Below are 18,977 nucleotides of genomic sequence, written 5' to 3' on the forward strand. Positions count from 1 at the left end.
AGTAAAATAGACTTTAAAAAGGCAGATTATAAATGGCAATAAGACGTCCCGACGTGGTTTGCTGTGCAGCCATCCCAGTGTAGAGTGGGGGCTGCAGTGGGCACTGCGTTGCTCAGATCCTATTGCAGCACTGCACCCGCAGCTCCTGGCAGCTACAGCTCCACGGAAAAGGATAAGGGCTGATACGGTTAATAATGCAGAGGGGAGCTGGGAGCATCCCCCTCCCCCCCTCCCGACACCCACAGCTCTTTGCAGAGCGTTGTGGAGCAATAGAGGAGAAAACCCAGCAGGATCCTGGGCTGTGAGGCGGATCCCAGCTGCAGGAGGGCAATGTGAGGCTGTCCCGACAGCGCACATCTGGCTTCAGTTTCCCCATACATACACTGCGGGAGCTCAGCGAGCTGCGGGGCCCCATCCTAATGGGGGGTGGGAGATATCCTCCATCCTCCAGCCCATCTCCAGACACAGCCGGGTCCTGTGACCACCCAGGAGCCCTCACTGCCTCTATCCCTGTGACCCCAGCACAGAGAGGGGGTCCTGGCTCGGTGCAGGTGAGTTGGCCTCTGTGGGATGGCTGTGGGTGCTGGGGAGGGGACACGGGGTGAGACCTCACTCTAGGTGGGGGGTATTCTTTGGGACCACATGCATCCCATTGATAGAGGATGGGGACGGAGCACCCAGCCCCGCACAGCCCCCACCCGCAGACTCAACACGATTCAGATGCTTTGGAATGAGCCGGAATACATATCTTATGGTAAATTACCAGGACTAATAATTATAAAAATCTGTACTTCTGACCCACGGCCAGGGAAGGCTTTCCAAGCAGCTGGTGGCCACATGAGCACCCCTGGCCGGGATGGGGGCCCCTACAACTCCCGGACTTGGGATCTCCCAACAGAGTGGGGGGAGCTCCGAAGCCCCATGGTGTGACCCCTCACCCTGCTCCCCACGGGGCCATGGATAGGCTGGGCAATGCAAGCAGCCCGCCGCACCGACTGCGATCCCCTTCCCCCAACCTTTTCCCCATCTCCTTCACATGGATTCTGAGAAAAATAGGACGGATCTCAGACCCAGCCGACTGCGGCCGATGACTCAGGGAGCAAACAGCATCCACAGCTCGGCACTGCTCCTGCCCTCAGCGTGCCCTGGGTGCTGCAGTGTGAGCTCACGGGGTCCAGTGCTGCTGGAGCTCGGCTCTGTCCAGTGGCACAGGATGCACGCAGCCCCCAAGGCTGGGCTCTGTGCTGCCCCGCTCTCTGCTACCAGCATCCCCTTCCCATCCTGCTTGGCCAAGCACGGCACTTGGCTCGCAGCGATCAACAGGAAGCGGGAGATGGATTTCTCACTCACCTCAGGCTTTGCCATAAACACTCTGCGGGGCCGACGGGAGCAGTGCTGTGCCGGTTATCGCTGCTTTGTGCTCCTACTTCCTCCTGGCGCTGGGGCTGAGCCTGACGCCAACCCCTCGCCCCCCATTATTTCCCATTATTGGCCCCAGACATTGCTATTAATCATCCATCTCACCGTCCGTCCCTCATAGATACGCGTTGTACCCATGGGTCTCCCCAGGCACCTGGAGATGACAGCGGGGCTGCCCCATCCCTGCACCACATTGGCTGTGTTTTGGGGTGCTGAGGTCAGGGGGTCCACCGGCCTCATGGGCACTGTTTGCAGAGCTGAACAAAGAGGCTTTCTTCCACCTCCGGCTCAGAGAAAGCTAGGACTGTCTGGAAATGGGGCTGTGCCGCAGCCCCGGACAACTGTGGGGCTCAGGACAGGACTGGGGACACCGGCACCCTGAACCCTAAGGACCTATGGGTGAGGGGATGCAGGGGGCACACATCCAACCATAGCCATGCCTGGCAGCCCCTCAGCAGGGCCAAATCCTTCCAACAAAAGTCACTTGTGCGAACCAGGGAAACACAGGCGGCTCTGTGCGGCGGCACAGACGTTTCTGGCATGTGCGTCTGTGCATGTTTTGGCACCGAAACGCACATCCTATTTCCACACGCCGGCTGTGCCTGCGTTTCTCTGCAGAGAGGGGGGATGCGGAGATTTGGGACAGGGCCGGAGGGGACGTGGGGCAGTGGTGTAGCACCTCGCACGGGCACAGTGCAGTCCAAGGGGTGGCAGTGCCGAGATAGGGCACGATGGGGGCACAGCTCTGTTAGGAGGGGGGTGGCATGTGGCAGTGCTGTGCGTATGGAGCTCCCACCCAGGACGCCCTTGGGTTGATCCCGCCGGGGCACGGCCCCGTCTCGGCCATTTCCCAGCCCCAGCCCCGCTCTGATTAGAGCTGTTTCACATTCCTCCCAATACCAAAGGGATATTTTATCAGCGAGCATTTTTTTTTTTCCTGCAGACTATTTTCTTTTCATGAAAACATGAAATGGTCTGAGAGATAAGGAGCGAATTTATAGCAGTTCACACCGAAGCAGCCAAGACGCTGGCAAGGAAAAATGCCTTTCCCCACTGCCCGCCTCCTCTGCACGGTCCCCACCCGACAGCTTCCTCCCATTCTCTCCCAATTCTTGCAGCTCTCACAGCCGCCCCACTTCCAGCTTTTCCTGCCCAATGCTGGGATTGCAGTGGGGATGCCCGTCAGGCCCATGCGGGTCCAAGCAGCTTTGGTCCATGGTAGTGCAGCCTGAATCCATCCCATAGCCTTGAGAAGCATCCCCACGCAAAATCTGTCCGCCATTAAAAATGAGTCTGAAAGGAGGTTTGGGGAAATCCTTTGGGGCATTTGGGTTGGTGAGCAGTGAGCACGGTCCCTGGGAGGCACAGCCCCCCCATCCCTACCCCAAAAAAGCCCCCTTGTTTGGCTCCTGCCCGGCACACCGGCCCTGCAGAGTTGTGATGCTGAACTCACCCAAACCTGCCATAAATTTTCCCAGCTGCCCCCAGCCCGCCGGCCCCTTACCGCAGCTTTACGAGCTCTGAAGAGCCATAAAGGCTCTTTACTGGCTGCGTTATTATTTTTTTATTTCAAATTAGTGTGCGCCTGGATCAACACTGCACAAAGTACCAATTTACCACGGGCTGGCGTCCCGTGGGCTGACACCTCCTATAGGGGCAGAGGGAGCGATGCGCCATGCCAGGGTCTGCCAATGTCACTCCGATTTATGGGCAAGGGATTCCATGGAGGGAGATGGAGGGGGAAACAGCACAAGGGCACCCACCAGGGGTGTCTTCCAGCCTTGCTGCTCTTGGGGATGGTTTTGTGCCTGGGGGTGTGAGGTGAGATGGGGCACAAGTCACAGCGCCGCAGGACTGGCTGTCCTCACTGTGTCTCTGAGGCAAGAGGGCAATGGGGGGCTAATAGGGGTCCCACAGCCCCCCTGTTCTCATCCCTCCTTGCAAGTGTGTCTCTAAAACAGGGAGCTGCAATTAAGTCCCCCCCCCAGAAGAAGGGATGTGGGGGACAGGGGCCGCCTCCAGCTGTGCTGCGCTCCCTGCTGCCGCCGGCCCTAGAAGCACATAGGTGGTTAATGCCTTCAGCATGTATGAAATATCCCATATGCCGGGAAACAAAAGGGGCTCTGTGCTATTAAAGTTTCATTTCCCCGCTCCCCTCCTCCCGCCCCTCTCCCCCCTTTTCTCCCTGCCCTCCGCAGCGGCTGGAGCAGAGCAGGAGAAGAGAACTGAGCTGAGCTGCTGGCAGGGACCGGGTATGGGCACAATGGGGACACAGGTATGGGCACGGTGTGCGGAGTGTGGCCAGGGCCCCCGGGTGGGTGGCCACAGGGCTGCAGAGGGGGGGTTGCTTCTCGGAGGGAGAATGGGGATGGTGGGGATGGGGGAAGAGATGAGCGCGGCGAGCCTGGGTGCCTCCGGGCTTTCCCCAAGGGATGGAGGTACCATGGGGTACCAAAGGGTGGGAGGGAAAGAGGCTGGGGGAAGCAGGGAGAGCAGCACTGGGGTGCCTGCAGGCGGCAGAGCCACCCACGGGAGCAGCGGTGTCCCTGTCTCTGTCCCCATCTCCATCCCCATCCCTTTCTCTGTCCCTGTTTTTTGTCCCACTGCCCCCGCCCTTGCCCCCACTCCTGTCCCTATCCCCATCCACAGTCCCCAGGGCTATGCAGGAGCCGTGCAGCATTTGATTGTGTGGCCCCACTGCACCAATCCAGCAGGATCCTGAAGGGGTTAAGAGAGAAAAGCAGAGAAAGAAAACAGAGCACAGGGAGAGCCGGGCTGGGCCAGGGGCTGTCTGAGCTGCTGGGATGTGTCCTCAGCAGCTTCGTTTGGACTGCACAGCAATTTTGCCAGGATGAGGGCTGAGTGCTGAACATGCACTCACACATGTGCTGCTTTATGTCTCACACGTGTGGCCCCGGTCCCCAAATGCTCCCAGATGTGATCCCTGCCACGCACCTCGGTGGCACCTTGGTCTCACCTTGGTGGCACAGCACCCAAAATCTCCACCAAACCTGGTGCTTTTTGCTTCCAAATTGCCCCAAGAATGCCCCTGACAGCTGGGGTGGTGCTGTCCTCACCTCCAGGAAGCGTGGGGGACGAAGGGAGGCTGGGATCTGCCCTCACAGGGTCCCCAGGGAAGCAGTGTATAGGACAGGCTGCCCAGTGCTAAGCAGGTCCTGCCCTGCCTGCAGTCATAGACGAGGTGCTGCGAATGGCAGAATGGTAAGTTCTGATGGCCCTGCTGAGGAGGACAGGGGACAGAGCAACCTGCCCTGGAGCATCCTCCAGCCCTGATGCCCACACATCCCCATGCAGCCCTAGCAGTGTTTGGGGATGCTGCAGTGGGGTTTTGGGGTGGATGGAATGGTGCTGGCAGCTCCCAGCAGCGACGGACCGCAGGGAGCCTGGGGTGGTATTGGGTTGCAGCAGAGGTGACAGCAGCCGGGCACAGGGTGGCCCAGGCACAGCTCCAAGTGACAGCCACACCACAGGGACATCTCCGTATCAGTTGTGGGGGCAGCGTTCCCTTAAAGAAATAGGGTCCAATAGGGTCCTGCAGGGGTTTGCCCTTTGGAGACGCATCCCATCCTGGCCTTCTGCTTCACAGGGTCGGTGCCAAAGGATCCCTGAGAAATGCCCCGTTACAGCATAAAGCAGCAGGTTTGGGGGCTCTTTGCCTCATGGTTCGTGCCAACAGTGCAGGAATGGTGCAGGAGACTCTGTCCGAGGGTCCCCAGTGCCAGGAGCTGCAGTGTTGGAGAGGAGAGGCTGTGCTAAGCTGCCCCCATGGGACATTCAGCTGCTGGCACAGGGAAGGTGCAAAAATCCCCCGATGTATGGGTTGCACTCAGTCTATTTTGGAAAGGGAAGGCGCCGATCTTGTGACCAGAGCTGGGGACTGAAAGTCTGGGCAGCGGGGTCCTGTCTGAGTGACCTGTGTGACCTGGGGAAACCCGAGAGCCTGCACACCACAGCCCCCCTGCTTACCCCCCTGGGCTCGTTGAGAGATGATGGAAACCGAGTGGAGAGTGGCGATGGGGACATGAGGCAGCATCCCTGGACAGGGGAGCCCCACTGGGACGCTGCTTCTGCCCACGTGCCTGCGATGGGATGGGAGTAGGATGGGTTCCCTGTGTCCCCCACATCCTCTTGCAGGGTGTGGGGGGGCTCAGAGCTGGGAGGAGGGCTCTCTGCAGTGCTGGCAGCCTCAGTGCCAGCAGCGCCTGCCAAAAATCTGTGTGTGGGAGGTGGAAAGTTAACTTTAGTTTTCCTTTTTGGATGGGGAGGGGTGGCAGGTTGTGAGGAAGGCAGAGGGGGGTGCATGTCAGACCCCATTGAGTGGGAGGGGAGAGAGCAAGAGGTGTTCCTGCCGCCAGATTTAGTGAACAGAGGGATATTTCCATGTATTTTTCACTCTTCCCTCCCCCGGCACCACTTGCAGCTCATGCCTTTAGGAGCAGCACAGGTTCCTCTTGCAGGGTCTTGCTGCAGGAGGGGCTTCAAAGCCACACTGCGCTCTGAGCAGCTTACCATCTCACAGCCTCTGGGCCCACAGGGCTGGGAGCTGGATGCTCACCTCCCACCTGAGCACCCTTTGCTCCAGCACAGCAGCAGTGATGCACAGTGCCCCACAGAGCTCAGGATGGTCCCTGCGAGCATGTGGGGCTCAGTGTGGGTGGTGGGAGCTGCCCAGCTGGGATCCCTCTGCAAATCCACATTGAATAGTGGCGGGAGGAGGGATTTCAGAAGAGAAAAGTGCAGGATGAGATCCTGAGCTCAACACGTGGTGCTGAGCCATCTCTGCTGGCATCATTGAAGTCCAGGCAATGGGGTTGGCTTTGGGTCGTGCAGAACCCTTCTGGACTCAGCGTGCAGGAATTTCCCCACAGTGCTGAGCCGCATCCTGTGCCGCGTGCTGATCCCTGCTCCCAACCCGTACCTTTCCTCTTGGCTGCAGTGCTGTGTGCTCTCATCACTCAGCAGTATTTCTGCTCGGCAGAACAGAGGGAAGTGACTTTGTCGGCGCTTGTCCCAGAGCTGTGAGTCATGCAATGGTTAAACACGGCCCGGCTTTGTGAGCCGGGTGCAGGATGGAGGTGGGAGCTGGGGCTCCTGCCTTGAGCAAGCATCAGCGTGAGCCAAACACAGCCCTGGGTTGGAGCAGAGGGGTGAGGTGCCCCATCCTTCACCTGGATTGCTCAGTGTTCCCCTTTCCTTTGCACAGGTCCTCTGTTGGGCTGGAAAAGAGAAAAACACGCAGAACTCTCCTTGGTGACATTGCTCTGAAGACACGGAGCGAGGGACTGAGGAGTGAAGACTGTGCCTGCTTCCTCCTCAGATGGAAGGGGACAACTCCAGAGCAGAGCCAGGCCTCAGGCCGTGAGCAGCCAGTTGGATCTTTGGAGTCACTGAGCATTGTCCCTGAGAGTGGAGAAAGGAAGCCAGCAGGATGCTGAAGGCACCGCTGAGACAGGAGAGCGACAGCGGGGACGTCCCGGACCCTGAGCTCCCCACAGGCAGCACAAACACCGAGCCTGCAGCTTCCTCAGATTTCTGTGCCCCCAGTCCTGCCTCACAGCTGCCCCCAACAGCAGCCAGCCTCATGGACGACCCCAGCCAGGAGTGGAGGTTGGTGAAGATCAAGCGCGTCCTCATCGCTCCCTCCAGCGAGCCCAGGAAAGCAAGTAAGGACCCCTTTTCCTCCTGTAAAGCAGCTCAGCGTCATGGGGCTGCAGTATCCCAGCAAACAGTGTGGTTGGGATTCCTCCCATCCAGGGCAGTGGGTGCTGTGCTCTGGGGCTTTTTTTATTTCTGGATGACCTCAGTGCCCTCAAAAATCAGAGGAATCTGTGTCATTCCTGAGGAGGGGTGGAGAGGAGCAGGTGGGTTCCCACAGTCTCCAAGAGCTGAGCAGGGCATAGGGGTACCTTAGGGTTGGAGGCAGATCCTGGGGCACTCTGTGGGATTTGGGCATCTCTCCTCACCCAGAACGTGGCACAGCTGTGCTGCGTATGGGAGATGAGTCCGCATGGATGCTCCTGCTATGTGGCTTTGGGCCATCTCTATTTCAGGCCCCCATTTAGATATTAAGCTCTTTATTTCAGGCTGGTCGCTCCCTGCGATGCTCCCTGACACTGCTTTGCTCCAGAGCCCTGTTTCACAGCCTGCCTTCCATGGGGACCTGAGCGTAGGCACCCAGATGGGGTTACAGCAGCCCCAGGGGGAAATGCTGACTCCCACTCCTCCCTGCAGCCATGGGACCCGTCTTTAAATCCTGCTTCCACTGCTCTATTTCCCCCCCACCAGCTGTTATCTCAGCTGCAATGGCAGGTGTGCCACATCCCCGCTGGGAATGAGCCCTCAGGTGATGTTGTGGAGTAGTTTTCCCAAAGCAGCCCCTTCGCCCTGGGGACTCCAAATGGGCTTTCCCAAACCCATCTATGTTGGGGCAGTGCTCGCCCTCACACCAGCAGCCCCTGGGAAGGAATGACAGTTTGGAGGCGGGAACCTCAGCCAAGCTCTTGGCTCAGTGCGGCCGTGCAGCGTCGCGTTTCATGGCTGCAGAAGGACTCAGAACGTTTCCCATTTCTCCCTCTGTTTGGGATGGTGGATCTGCAGTGGGGAAAGGTCAGGCCCAGCTCTGTCCGGGCTCAGCATTTTCCTATCCTGAGCAGCGATCCAGCAGTTCTGCTGCCAGCCTGGAATTTAAAGTAACTCAACAGGTTTGCTGGAAAGCGTTTGTCTGCCCCGTTTTCTCCTCCCCTTGAGTGAGATCACTGCCATCCGCTGCCTGCGTGACTGTCAGACTTTCCAGAGCCACTGGGCAGGATGACACTGAGGGTCCCAAGCCCTGGCAACAGCCCTACAATAACGCTGTGGGTCAGTGGTGCCAGGCTGGTTCTGGAGCTGGGGTAAAAGCCAAGCAGTAGGGCTACCCTTGCAGTGAGGCATTTGCAAGAGCATCCCCTAGAGGTGTTGGGGATCTGCTCCTTTTCTCCTTATCTGTCGATTTCTGAAGTCGGTGCATTCATCCCTGCCTCGATGCCTGCAGGAATGGTACAGGGAGAGCATCGCCACTGCACCCACCCTGCAGGGTCAGCAGCCCCATCCAGCCCCATCTCCTGGCTGTAATCCGGCCCAGCGGCCCCAACGGGTTGGCACCTCTCAGGGAGCCCCGGGTAGAGGCACCAGCAGTGAGATGCAGGAGGCAGGACTGGTTTCTCTGTCTGGCGTGCAAATAAACAGAAGGTTTCGCTCCCTGGGGGATGCTGAGCTAGCACCAGGCTCCCTCAAAAACCAGAAAAACACAGAAAAGCAAAGAGCAGCAGGAAGAAAGGAAATTAGAAAGGCAAAAAATAAGGCCAGGAGCTCATCCGGGGGTGCAGACAGAGGGGGAGCGCAGCAGCGTTCAGGGCTCTGCGTGCTGCAGATGGGTCCCAGCGCTGTCACCATCGTGCCGGGGGGCTCAGGATCAGCGTGACCCCACTGTGCTCCTGGCGGGAAGGCAGGGAGGTAAGGAGATGCTCGGGGCTGGGTTAGGGGGTGCTGAGAGATGGGTAAAGGGATGCTCGGGCCGCTCTCGCGGTTGCTCAGGTCAGATCCAGCCGGGCTGCGACGAGCAGGGCAGAGCCGTCGGAGCCGCCCTCACTACCGGGATGGTGGCCCCGTCCCGTCGCATCCCGCGCGGTGCGGTGCGATCCGCTGCACCGGGGCGGTACGGGCACCAGCAGCGGCACCCCCAGCGGCCCCGGCCCGCCCGGCCCCCGCCCGCCGCCCCCCCGGGCCCGCTCCGAGGGCGGAGCCGCTGCAACTTTCCTGCCCGCCGCCTCCTCCCCTGGTGCAGTCGAGCGGCGGCGGCACCGGCACCGGCACCGCGGGTAGGAGCGGGGCTCGGGAGGCCCGGGGGAGACGGAGTCGGGAAGCGGGAGGAGAGCGGGGGGCGGCGGGGAGGTCGGCTGGAGGCTGGGCCAGGGAGCGGGGTCATGAGGATGAAGGGATCGGGGCGGGGGGGGTGTTTGAGAGGGATGCGAGGAGCTGGGGCTGCGGGGAGCCGGGGGTGTTCCCTGCTGCAGAGCCGACTGGGGTGCGCTGCGCTGCAGTTGTCTCTATAGAAATGAGTCCCACGCGTGTCCGTGCCTGTGTCCGTGGGTTGGGGTGGATCGCATCTCTCAGCTCTGCATCTCTCCTTTCATGCACTCTCCTCTCCACGGGCAAAGGACACACCAGGGCCACCACTTTGCCCCGGTCCCCTTCTTGCTCTGCCTTGGGCACAAGCAGTACCCGATGATGTTCCCAGTGGTCCCATACCCAACCCCTTCTCCACTTTCCCTCCAGTGGGAGATGGCAGCCCTATGACTTGCTGCCCCACGCTTGTGGGGTGATTTTAGGTAGAAGTGGGGCAAGTTTGGGTGCTGAGGGCCAGGCACAGCCAAGGCACGGCTGGGAGCCAGGAGCAGCACAGGGCAGCGGGGAGAAACCAGCTCCAAATCCAGCAAAGCCCTCATGGACGGAGCTCAGGGAGAACTTGCAAGCGAATCGAATTTTCTCGCTGTGCCAGATTTTGTTGCTGGCAGAGGAGAGGCCCCGTGCTCTGATCCTGCCTGGCAGCACAGGGCTGCTCCACTGCTCAGCTTGGGGATTCTAGGGTCTGTAGGGCCAGCACTGATGGAAACTTCATGGAGCTTTTATACCAGGAGTGCTGGAAGCTGGGAATGAGGCAGAAAATTGTCGTGTTTTAATCTCTGCATGTCAATTGTTCCCAGCCAGCCAGACTGCCTGCCTGCGCTACCCTTCTTGTTTTCCTGGCAGCAGATTATTTGGGATAACTGAGAGCTGGAGGGAAGAGCAGACTGAAATGTGTGCGTTTGTGTGCTCTGCAAAAAGCCCCGCACAGCTGTAGTTCAGGCAGAGGGCCAGCTGGCTTCCCTGCCCCAAACCTGCTCCGTGTCCAAAGCCCTCAGCATTTGGGTGCAAACAGCGGGTTCCCCATCCCCAGCACTGCCTGGGGGCAGCTAGGGGTCTGTGCAAAGGTGGTGGAGTTGAGGTTTGTCATCTTTCTCTTGGCCTTGGATGCCCCTCAGCTCTATAGGGCTGGTGCTGGGCATGGAGTGACATCCTCTGTGATGCACCTGAGCATCCTGTGTGAGCCGGGAGTGGGGCTGGGATGCAATTCCCCCATCTCTACCGGGACATCTCATTGTCACACCCAGACCTGCACAGGGACAGCCCCCACCTCACTGTCTTCTGTCATTGCTGTGTAATCCCACGGATGTGTTTCACCCTTCATCCCTGTGCGAAGAGATCCAGTGTTGGCATGGAGAGCTGAGCTGGAAGGAGGGCTTTTCCCATCTGGCCAGGAAAAGAGGGCTACGAAAATGCCTTTCATCACACTCATCACCCTCACTCTGGAGGAGAGAGCAGAGGGAAGGCTGACAGATTGGGAAGAGGCTGTTAAACATCGAGCTTTGGGGCTGTTGCTGGAAATACAGCAAGTGCCTATGTAGGTCAGTAGGTGTACATAGGTACAGGTCTGTATCTATACGTACAGAGCTACAGGCTGCTCTGGCCAAGGTAAAGTGCACTGCACTGATACGATGCTCAAGGTGCCCATGTGGCTGGTTGCACACACAGGATCCCAGTGATGCTGCACCTCCTTCTGCAGGATCACAGCGCTCAGGGACGTCCCTGCCGTGGGGTCAGAGCGCTGGCGGGGCTGATTCATTGCTCTTGGAAGAGGCTGGGACACTCAGGGGCAGGAGACGTTTCCTTCCCAAACGGCAGCCCGATGGCGAGCAGCGTGGGAAGGAAGGAAGAGCCACTCAGCCCTTGGAGCTGAGCTTTGGCCGGGGCTCCATCAGTGGCCAGAGGCCGGTTCTGTGCAGGACCACTCTGTGAGGTCCCAGTGCTGGTGTGGGGCTCAGCCGGCAGTTAGCCAAAGCCAGGACTTCCCTGGCCAAAGGCCGAGTCATCCCTCCAGCTCCGCGGACACCCCCACAGCCCCCCGGTGGCTATTAAAAGGCAGTAGCAAGAAGGAGAGGCTCCAGAACAGCTCTGCTGAGATCTTTGCTTCATAGGCGGCCCCGGCCTCCAAGGATGCTTGGGTCGGAGCGTGAAATGAGCAGACATCTGGAGCCTGCGGCTTGTTTCCCAACAGCTCCTCAGCCCCGTTTCCCCACTTCTCTACGGTGAGGGCGAGTGGAGGAGCGGGAGCCGCGGGGCTGGCGGCCCTCCAGGCAGCCCGGCCACAGGAAGCCGCTTCCCTGCTCTGTGCCGCCGCCAAAGCAAATAGAAATGTCGCATTCAACAATGCCGGCTGCGGACGGGGAGAGCTGGAACGCCCGCTGCGGATGGGCTCGTCGCTTCCAGGAGGGTTTGCAATGGTATTTCTGCCTTTTTCTCCTCTTGGCACAACTAAATCCCACTGCTAGGCCGCCCTAAAGCTTGGCGCGTCCATCCTTCTCCTCTCCGGTTGGTTCCTCCAGGCCGGCCGAGAGATGAGCGGGTCAAATGGCTGCAAACATCCTGCAGATGTGACTACGAGGGATGGGCGGATGGGATGGAGGGTGATGGGGAGGGGATGCCCAGCTCGCAGCAGCTTTCTCACCCCACCACGAGCTCTCTGCAAGGATTTGGCTTAGTCATTCATCCTTTCCTTCGCTGGTAGGCTGAACCATCGCTTAAAATATCCTGGAAGGCTCCCAAGCAGCACAGAAGGCAAGAAAATGAAAAACACATGAAGGGAAGGGGAGTGGACGCTGCCTGCGCCCAGAGGAGCTGGGATCGGCCACCCACCTCTGTCCGGGTGTGGATGGGGCCCTCGTGGCAGCGTTCCTGGGCACGATGCGTGGACCCCGTCGTGAGGAAGGGCGCTGGGGGCTGTTTGGTGGCACTGCCCTTCCCAGTGGCCATGGGCGTTTCAGGGCACGCTCATAGGAAATGGCTCACCCCGAGAAAATGCGTTCCCGGCAGCTCCACATCCTCTTGGTGTTTGGGAAGGGCTTTGGCCCTGACCTTTTGGCCAGAGCTGGAGGAGCCCGGCGGCTCTCGGAAGACTTTCAGCGCAGTTAGCAGACGCGCGGCCGGCCGCTTTTAGCACTTTCATAGGCTCCGAAGGAATGGGGCTGGCGCGTTGCTGCGGGCTGCGTGTCGGGTCGGGATCCTGCCCAGCTCCTGTCGGCTGCTGCCATCTCGTGTTGCTGCACACGTACTTGCCGGGTTCACACGCACCGGTCCTATGGCAAAGTGATGAGGCCGGGTTCGCTCTCCTGCATTTGTGGAGCTGTGCATCATCACGTGGGGAGAGGGCTGGAGGGACGCATTCCCTGCCCCTGTGTGTGTTTGAGCCGCGGGCTGAAATCCTGTGAGCTGCAACCTGAAACCTCCTGAAGCCTTTTGAGAAATTCCTTTCCAATACGGTCACTGGGATCAGCGCGCAGAGCCCAGGGAGATAAACTGTCCTGCGGAGTGAGACGCAGGGACGCTCCCCTCTGCCCTGCTGGGTGGGAGGAATGGTCCCATCTGCCTCACGGTGGCTGTCTTCTGGGCTTCAGAGGTTACTCCCAGCAGGAACATGTCTATGCAGCATTAGGCAGCGCACCCAGCTGCAACAAGGCTGGGCTGGAGGGGAGGCATCCCTGGGTTCGGTGTGCTGGGGGTACTCCAAGGAGGGGCTGAGCCCTGCTAACCCCCTGCCCCTCTCTCTCCTCACCCAGGTCTCTCCCGCAGCTCCAGCCTCTCTGAGAAGGAGCTGAAAGAGGCAAAAGCGCGGAGCCGCAGGATCGTGGCACAGCTCACCACGGCACCCAGCCCCAGCTCCAAGGGCGTGCTGCTCTTCCACCGCCGCAGGCAGCGCATCGACGGGCTCACTGGGACTGGCACAGGGCATGGCACGGGGCTGCCGCTGAGCCTGGGGACACAGCGAGGGGACATGGAGACGGGCGAGGGGCACGGCAGCCAGGGGACGCTGGGGGAGAAGGAGAACGTGGCATCTCACCGGGAGTCCCCTACTGAGGCTCAGCAAGTCCCATTGAGTATCTACCTGAAGGAGAACATGGCACTGGCTGCTGCCAATGGTGTGCACAAGGAGAAGGTGGAGAGTGAAGTGGGAGGGGTCCAGGGGACACAGGACAGCTTGGGGACAAGAGTAGTCACTCCTGCCCCACCAGAGAGCATGTGCATTCCTAAGCAGAAGAATGGTGAGGTGCCCAGTCCGCCTGTAGTGACAGCCAATGCACCCATGGGGACGGCCAGCACGGCCATGGGGACAGCCGGCACACCTGTGGGGACGGACAGTGTATCCATGGGGACAGCCACCATGCCTGTGGTGACAGCCAACATGACCGTGAGGACAGCCAGCACGCCCATAGGGATGGCTAGTACACCTGTGGTGACAGCTAGTGCACCCATGGTGACAGCCAGTGTACCTACTGGTGTGGCAGTGGCCAACACAGCTGTGGTGACAGCCAGTACGCCCATGGTGTCAGCCAACATAACCACAGGGACACCCAGCGTCCCCATGGTGACAGCCAGTACTCCCACTGGGACAGCCAGCATGCCCATAGGGACAGCCAGCACCCATATAGTGACAACCAGCGTGCCAATGGGGACAGCCAGCACACCCATGGTGGCAGCCAACATACCGATGAAGATGGCCGAGGCAGCCACGGGAATGGCCAATGCACCCATGGGGACAGCAAGTCCACCCGTAGTGACATCCAGTGCACCGGTGGTGACATCCAACATACCCACAGTGACGGCCAGCACACCCCCAGGGATGGCTCCCCCAGCCACACGAGCACAGAGCGGGGCTCAGGGCAGGCAGTACTACGAGGTCCAACTCACCCTGGCCAAACCCAAACCGGTGAAGAACCGCACGGCGCGGCCGTTTGGCACCCAGACAGCCCCTGGGCTGAGCCAGCCTCCGGAGCGAGACCCTGGTGCTGAGCCCCCACCACCCACCTATGCAGAAACGCTGGGCAGCCCACCCCCGCTCAGCAGGGTCCGCTCGCCCCCCACCTACTCGACCCTGTACCCCCCTGAGGAGCAGAAGGCGCTGCCAGGCCCCGGTTATGGGCTGGCGGCGGTGCTCCCCTTGCCCAAAACGGGCATCCTGGAGGAGTCGGCGGCACGTAGGGGCCACAAGAAGTCCATGTTCACCTTTGTTGAGAAGCCCAAGTTGGGCCCCAACCCCGACCTGCTGGATTTGGTGCAGAGCGCAGACATCAGGAAGAAGCAGAAGGAGCATGGGGATCCCGGTGCTGAGGATGAGCCCTTTGCTTTGGGGGCTGAAGCTGCCAACTTTGTCCCCGCCAGCACATCCAGGCCTGTGCAGGCCCTCCCGGTGCCCAATGATGCCCCAGCATGGTCCTCCTGCCTCAAGTCCCCCATGGTGAAGCCGAAGCCGAAGCCGCAGCCCAGCCACAACCTGAGCGAGGCCAGAGGGAAGGGGGCTGAGCTCTTTGCCCGCCGGCAGTCCCGCATGGAGAAGTTCATCATCGAGGCTCCCTCCCGGCCCGAGCTGCCGCGCTCCCCATCGCCCACCATGTCTCTGCCTCCCTCCTGGAAGTACGATGCCAACGCTTGCCTGTCACCCATGGTCTCCAGACACCCCACCAGGAGTCCCTCCCAGCCCTCCAAAACCCCCCCTGCTTCTCTCTACGGCAACAACCCTATGGAGAACGAAGTGGAGCTCTCCAAGCACCAGCCCTACCAGCTCCAGCCTTCGCTCTTCATCCTCTCCCCGTCCAAAGCTCCAGCGAGGTCCATGCCACCACCCAGACCCTCACCTCCCAGCTCTTACTCCTACCCACAGCACACCTCCTGCCCCACCTCCCCGCTGCCTCCGTCCCCCATTTGGCAACCTCCCACCACACACGGGGCCTCTTCCAGCCTTTTCCCCAGCAGCACCGGGGCTGTGCCCATGCCTCACGGTGCCGGAGGCGGTGGTGCAGAGCTGCTGCTGGCATCGCCGTGCCACGGGCGCTCCCCTCGAGCCAAGGGTGGCTTCCAGGCGCCTCGACCCTCCTACTCCACCAGGAACGCAGGGATCGAGCCACAGGTGTGGAAGCCTTCTTTTTACTACAAGTAGAGAGCGAACGCGGGCAGATGTTGGGCTCCCCTCCAGCTGGCCAAACCCTCGAGCATTGCACAGGGGGGGTGGTGCAGAAAGCCAAACTGACCTGTGAAAGGGGGACGAAAAATTGAAAGACAAAATGAAGTAGCGCAGTGGCTGCCAGAGCCCAACCCTAGGGCAGTGCTATGGGGTGAGGACGCGATGCTGAGCCCCAGTGGGGCAATGGGAGCTGTGTGTCTGTGCCGAATGGGGCCGAGTCTGCAAAGCAAAATGCATGGACAGGAGCACGGCTGACCCGCAGCACCTCCGTGGCTTTCTCTCTTCTCTTGCCTGGAAACTTTATGGAGCACTCTGGCTCTGCCTCGATCCTTTTCTCGCCTTCTGCACTTCCAGATCTCCGAACCAAAGCGTGGCCAAGGGGACATTCTGCCCTCCCACCGCACTGTGCCTGCTCCTGTCTCTTCTGCTGCACCTTTGGGATCTGTCTCTATTTGCTGTCACACCACAGAGAGAAGCCTCTTCCCCACCATGCAGGTGGCACTGGGGTTACGCTGTGGTCCCTGTACATCCCAGTGTTCCCTCATCTCCCTCCAGTCCAGAGGGGTGATTTGTTGCTTAGACTGATGCTGCTGTGCTATGCCAGGCTCTCAGCTGCTCCGCCTGATCCAGCCTGGCAGCAGCCAGCTGACAAATGCTGCTGCAGCTGGGCAGCTCAGTGCTGGAATGGGCTGCTAGCAGGGCTGGCATAGCCAGGAGCTGAGGGACTGCATGGGCAGGGCTCAGTGCTGGAGCTTTGGAGGCATCTGCAGGGCCTGACAGCTCAAGCTCTGACCATGGGATGCACCAGCAGACGTGCCCCTTGCCCAGATGCTGGCTTCCTCACATCCTATGGGCACGTGCCAAACCCATCCTGCACAGCAGGAGGATGAGGTTGGGACAGGGAGGTGCCTGGTGGAGACAGGGAGTACCACGGGTTCTTGCTGCTCTCTGCATTAACAAGTTGCCTTTCAACTGTGCTTTTATTTCTCCTGCATTTTTCCCCCTTCCTCTTTCTCAATACACTCACGTGCACTATCAAACCTGTCTTTTCTCTTTCCTGCTGGCTCAGGAGGAGCTGCGGGGCGGCAAAGCTTGGCACCGGGGGCTCTGGTGAATCAGCACATAGTGAGACCCTGGATCATGCATGGAAACAGATGATCTTTAAGGTCCCTTCCAACCCAAGCCATTCTGTGATTCTGTATTTGGGTAAGAGTGATGGACTGTGGCTTGGCCTCCCTCCGTGGCTCAATAATAGCCCCATCTACATGGGCAGTGGCAGCAGCAAAGGGCAGAGGTGTCCCCGCGTGCCCACACCAATGGAACTTTGCTTCTGTCTCAAAAAAAAGCCCCCTGGGAGGGAACATTGGAGTTGCTCCCCTCTCACCATTATTCCCCGTCACCGCTGCTAGGTCTCCAAGCAGTGTCGGGGGACTCTAACGCACTCTCTGTCCCCGCAGGAAAGGCGGCCGTCTCTCCCCGCCTCGCCCACCTGGACCCCGCGGCTGGCGCGGCACCAGGGCAGCCAGGACGGCTGGGCCAGCCCCGTCTCGGTGCCCGAGCTGGAGCAGGGGCCGCCCCGGTCCCCGCCCTGGAGCGAGCGCTCTCTGTCCCCGCAGCGGCAGGACGCCGAGCCCCGCGCCAGCCGCCAGATGCAAGCGCGGCTCGCCAGGAACATCATCAACGCAGCCCGCAGGAAGAGCTCCTCTCCCAAACCCCCGGGGCCGGAAGGCTCCCGGCCCTTCACCCCCCCGGCCGTGGTTCCCCCCGGTTTGCCGCAGGGGTGCAAAGCCGCTGCCCCGCAGCGGGCCCGCAGCGTGCTGGCTGCGCCGGGCAGCCCCTCGCCGTCGCACAAATCGCCCCTCACAGAGGGGTCCTGTGCCTCCCCCGGGGTGTCCCGAGCCACCTGGGCAGAGGGCCGCCGGCTTCTGCTGCCACCCAGTCCGGCCGGGCCGTCCCCCACCCCAAAGAGCCCTTTGCCATCGCCGGTGGTGGGCGCACGCTCCCCTGCCAAGCGCTACAGCTCCCGGTCCCCGACGGACTCGGACGTCTCCATCGACTCCGAAGATTCGGGAACCAAGAGCCCGGGCATCCACAGCTTCAACCTGTGTCCGCGGGGCTGGAGCGGGAGCCTGAGGCTGAAAGCGGGGGGGATACCGTCGGGGGCCCCCTGCACCTCTTAGAGCAGCCCCAGCTACGCACACCGCTTGGGGACGGGGCAGCCCCCGCGGTGCTACCCGTGGGATGGGAGACAACGCCCTCGGTGCTGGTCCCCAGGCACGGAGAGGCTGTGGGCTGGGGGTGCACGGGGTGGCCTCGTCCCTATCAACGTATCTCCGGGGTCAGACACCTCCTGCCTGCCCACAGCCCCGTGGCTCAGAGCTATTTTTACCACCCTAACCTTTCGGGGGCAGGACTGCGTGCTCAGCACTGGGCACAGGGCAGCTGGCAGTGGGACCATCCCTGTGCACAGTGCTGGGGGGGCACAGCCCGGCACCCCACGGCTCAGCTTTTTGGGGGTGGCACAGCACGGTTGGGTCACCCTGCCCAGCCCTGCTTGGCAGCCCGGCTGCTTTCAATTGAAACCAGATTTTGGGGGAGGAGAAGTGAATGTTTTATCCTCCCCACCTCCAAATCTTCCTCGCTTTTATGTTTTTTTTTCTTTTTTCACTTTTGATCCCCTCCTGAAGAATGTCCCCTAAATTCTTCCTTAGTGATAACGAAGATATCCAGAGTTATTTATTGCCATGCCAAGGGGACGATGGACATGTTGCCTCCCACTGCCCAGGCAGAGGGGGCCAACGCCAACCCCTGTCATTGTCCCCATCCCTGTCCCCATGGAGGGACATGGTAGGGACGGAGGGTAGTGCAACGGGGGGAGATGAAGGCATGCAGAAGGCAGAAGTGCAGGTTGCAGAAGGCTGGGAGGAGGTCTGGATGCAAGTGTGAGCATTTAGGGACAGGTCAGTGTCTACATGGGAGCTTCCCTGCAACAGGCTGAGCTCCCTGGAGCACAGCAGCAATGGTAAGTGATGGGTGGTGATGGGGACAGGGGGCAAAGGAATGGGCACGGTTACAGGGCAGAGCCTGGGGAGTGAGGCAGGGAGAGCTAAGGCGGCATCTTCAGGGAACCGGGAGGGTGCAGCCCTGGCACCAGCGAGAGCAGCAAAGGAAAAGGGGGGTGGTACCAGGGCACGGTGCCTCTTAGGGGAGCCCCTGTCCCCCTGTCCCTTCCCCTGGGACACATTGTGGTAGCAAGCATCTTTGTCCCCTGGGTTCTGCAGCCACCGCGCCCCGCCTGCGCCGCGCACATGTATTGCCAGCTCGGAAATAAACTGCCGCTATCCCACCCGCCTGCCTGCCTGCTTCCGACCGTCCCCAGGTGCCTGAGTGCACGCAGTCACCTCCTGCTCACAGCCACCACCCTTGCCTGGGGTCTGTCCCCAAGGCT

At 60.5% G+C, this 18,977-nt stretch overlaps 1 protein-coding gene across 1 annotated transcript; it reads left to right on the forward strand.

Moving 5' to 3' along the window:
- Window positions 1-3,604: 3,604 nt before the first annotated feature.
- Window positions 3,605-17,815, forward strand: SYNPO (synaptopodin). The gene is made up of 4 exons (XM_052684413.1): window positions 3,605-3,694; window positions 6,644-7,103; window positions 13,131-15,475; window positions 16,987-17,815. Exons 2-4 carry the CDS (start codon window positions 6,869-6,871, stop codon window positions 17,707-17,709), a joined length of 3,303 nt encoding a protein of 1,100 aa, XP_052540373.1. The 5' UTR covers window positions 3,605-3,694; window positions 6,644-6,868; the 3' UTR covers window positions 17,710-17,815.
- Window positions 17,816-18,977: the final 1,162 nt, after the last annotated feature.

Source organism: Tympanuchus pallidicinctus, unplaced genomic scaffold, assembly GCF_026119805.1.
Source record: "Tympanuchus pallidicinctus isolate F22 unplaced genomic scaffold, pur_lepc_1.0 scaffold21, whole genome shotgun sequence".
Lineage (NCBI taxonomy): Eukaryota > Metazoa > Chordata > Aves > Galliformes > Phasianidae > Tympanuchus > Tympanuchus pallidicinctus.